The 2,946-nt window shown below is 59.2% G+C and overlaps 1 protein-coding gene across 2 annotated transcripts in view; it reads left to right on the top strand.

The window, feature by feature from the left end:
• The window catches only part of SPACA9 (sperm acrosome associated 9), a 10,470-nt gene that overhangs the window by 3,832 nt on the left and 3,692 nt on the right, over nt 1-2,946 (top strand). For both annotated transcript variants that reach the window (XM_011370023.2, XM_023536552.1), the window contains exon 2: nt 1,177-1,356. In XM_011370023.2, the coding sequence (XP_011368325.1) occupies nt 1,213-1,356 (144 nt within the window). In that variant the 5' untranslated portion in view covers nt 1,177-1,212. The remainder of the gene's footprint in view (nt 1-1,176; nt 1,357-2,946) is intronic.

The following is a 2,946-nucleotide window of genomic DNA, read 5'->3' as shown; positions in this document are numbered from 1 at the left end:
CCTGGAACCTGCCAGGAAGCCCGGATGTGGCCTTGCCAAGTCCTCTGGCCCCACCCCCTTGCGGCGTCTCGCTAGGACCCTTCCTCCTTCCCTCCACACACCTCCTTTGACCCCTGCATGTCTGTGCCTGGGCTCCATGTGTGCTGGGGAATTTCGAGGTTGCTAGGACCTAGGGCGTCTCTGGCACACGCTTGTTGTGACACCCTGGGTGTCATTTTCCCTCCAGAGGTTAAGGGGAGTTGATCTGCTGGGGTTCCTTCCAGCTCTAACATTCCATAAACCTGTGACCTGGAGTATTTTGTGTGTGCTCAGCCAAACTGTGATGTCACAGAGGACAGAACCTGTGGGCTTTCCTGCTCCCAAGGGAGATTCGAGACACGTTGTGGACGCCTGAATCACACTGGGACAGTCTGTGAGGCACCAAAAAAAGAGCACGCTCCGAGGCATTCACATTTCCAACCAGGGTCACCCTGCAGTTAACGGGGGTGGAGGGTGGGAGGGGGCAGGGAGGAGCAGCCGGGGCCTCAGCCTGGGGATGGTCAAACCTGAGACCAGGGCGTCTGCCCCAAACTGGGCCGGGAAACTGCATCTTCTCAGATTGGACGGTCCAGGGCTGAGTCCTCCCCTGCTTGGCCCACTGGGAAGGATCTCGCCAATTGCAGAGTGGCCGATGTTTTAAAACGATTTGGTCTAGTGTGTGTGTGTGTGTGTGTGTGTGTGATTGAGAGAGAGATTGAGAGAGAGATTGAGAGAGAGATTGAGAGGTAGAGAGAGAGAGATTGAGAGATTGAGAGATTGAGAGAGAGAGAGAGAGAGAGAGAGAGAGAGAGAGAGAGAGAGATTGATTGAGATTCTCACAGTCTGGGGAGACCGAGGACCAGAGAAATTCTTGTCCACCATGGAGGGAAGGAAGTCGTTTTATGGCAAAGAGTGTGTCCTTGGCGGATAGATGGGCTTGGGTCAGGCCCGGCTCTGTCACGGACGGCCTGGGGGATCTCGAGCAAGTGCGCGGCCTCCTAGGGCCTCAGTCCCTTCCCAGCCGGAGGGATGACAGCAGTCCCCGCCCCCAGGGTTGTGGGGCGCCGCCTCCTGCAGGCCGTGAGCGCCCTTTCTCTTGACGGCAGTGCTGGGCCTGCAGCCTGGTCCTGGAAGCTCCTGACTGCTGCCCGCCCGCAGGCCCGTCTGCTCCTGGAAGCGAGCGCGGCGGGGGCGATGAACGAGGTGAAGGAGGCCCTCCGCGGCATCGAGCAGAGGTACAAGCTCTTCCAGCAGCAGCAGTTCACCTTTATCGCGGCGCTGGAGCACTGCAGGGAGAGCGCCCACGACAAGATCCGGCCCATCAGCAGCATCGAGCAGGTGCCGCAGTGCCCCGCCCCCCATGCCGGGCAGCCCCGGGCCCCGCCCCTTGCTAGAAAGACGGAAACAAACAAAGCTGAGGCCCGGAGAGGGGACGCACGGAGCCAGCCGCCTGTTCATTCTCTCACACGTGGGCTCAAGACTCAGCCGCGAGGGCCACTGCTGTGACCTCGGCCAGTGATCCGCCTCTCTGAGCCTCAGTTTCCTCGCTTGTAAAGTGAGAAGAGCAGCACATAACCCCCGACCCCCCGCGGGCTGAGAAGCAGGTTGATGAGATGATCCTCGGACACACTCAGCGCATGTCCGGCCGCACCCGCAGGCTGCGTGCGGGGCCGTCCCGAGGTGCACACACGTGGTCCCAGCTGGGGATCCAAGGGCGTTCGAGCAACTCAGCACGCCAAGCACACTGACCATGGACGTTTTCACTTAACCCGCGTCTCCTCAGGGACCGGCTTGAGGCTCCGTGCGTTGGGAACACAGGCCCGGGCCCCCACCCCACCCCACTCCCGGGCATGGAGACAGCAGCCCTCGCTGGCAAGCGCCCTTTTAAAAATTCTTTTTTCTCGTTTTTGTAAAAACATCTCCCAGTTTAACTTGAAAAAGTTCGAACCAATGGAAAATGAACACCCATATGACCTTCACCTTGATACACCAAGCCACCTGTAAGATTTGGCCAGGTGTGCAGGCTCTCTGTGGAAGCACACCCTCCTGAACCTGAACTATTTGGAAGTTAATTGGCTTCATCCTGTTTAGCCCACTCCCCAGAGGCTCAGAGGACCAGGTGCACGCACCCGTCACTGAGTCTGCGGCAGAGCTGAAGGACCCCAGCTCCTCCCGAGTGTGTGTGGGGGGGTGTCCTGCATTAGGTTCCAGAAGGTTCTTGGTAAACAGCGGCCCCACGTTTTGATTCTATCTGAAGTGTTGACTCTCCAACCTCACCCTGCCCTCCCTGGACCAGACGTAGCCTGCGGTCACATGCACACACACCAGGTGGCCCAACGACACTGCTCTGCTGTGGTTACACCACGGTGCAGGCTCCTCCGTCCTCAACCCCCGTCCCAGGGCGGGTGTGCAGGCGTGCCCAGTGGGTGTCAAAGCCTCTGCCTCTAGCAACAAAAAGGCTCCCAGTGGCAGCAGGAAAACCCTGGTTTAGACTCAGGCCTTTATGCGTGCTGGAGGTCACCATGTCCCTCCCACCAGACCGTGGAGAGGAAGGGAACCGTGTGGTGATCCTGCCTGGACCCACCAGCCGCTCCCCAGGGCAAGGTCAGGCCTCCGCCCTCACCTGACCTCCAGTCGAGGCACTGGGTGGTCCCAGGTCACTCTGGAGAGATAGAGCCCTGACCCACAGAGGACCCCTCAAGAAAAGGAGCGGGAAGCAGACCAGCTGTGCGCGCCCTCTGCCTCGTTTGAGGACGGCCCGCCCACTCCCGCGTCTGCAGCGCGCTCACGCTGAGGTCTGGTCGTGTGCTGCGTGTTTAAGCACCTCGTCCCCCTAGAGCTGATGTTTGTCTTTGGTATGAGATAGAGACATTTTTCTTCTTATATGGATAATCATTTTCCCCAGCTCCGCTGACTTATGTATCCTTC

Source organism: Pteropus vampyrus, unplaced genomic scaffold (genome assembly GCF_000151845.1).
Source record: "Pteropus vampyrus isolate Shadow unplaced genomic scaffold, Pvam_2.0 Scaffold158, whole genome shotgun sequence".
NCBI lineage: Eukaryota > Metazoa > Chordata > Mammalia > Chiroptera > Pteropodidae > Pteropus > Pteropus vampyrus.
Note: the sequence above shows the minus strand (reverse complement) of the source record. Positions and strands in the feature narration are given on the sequence as shown.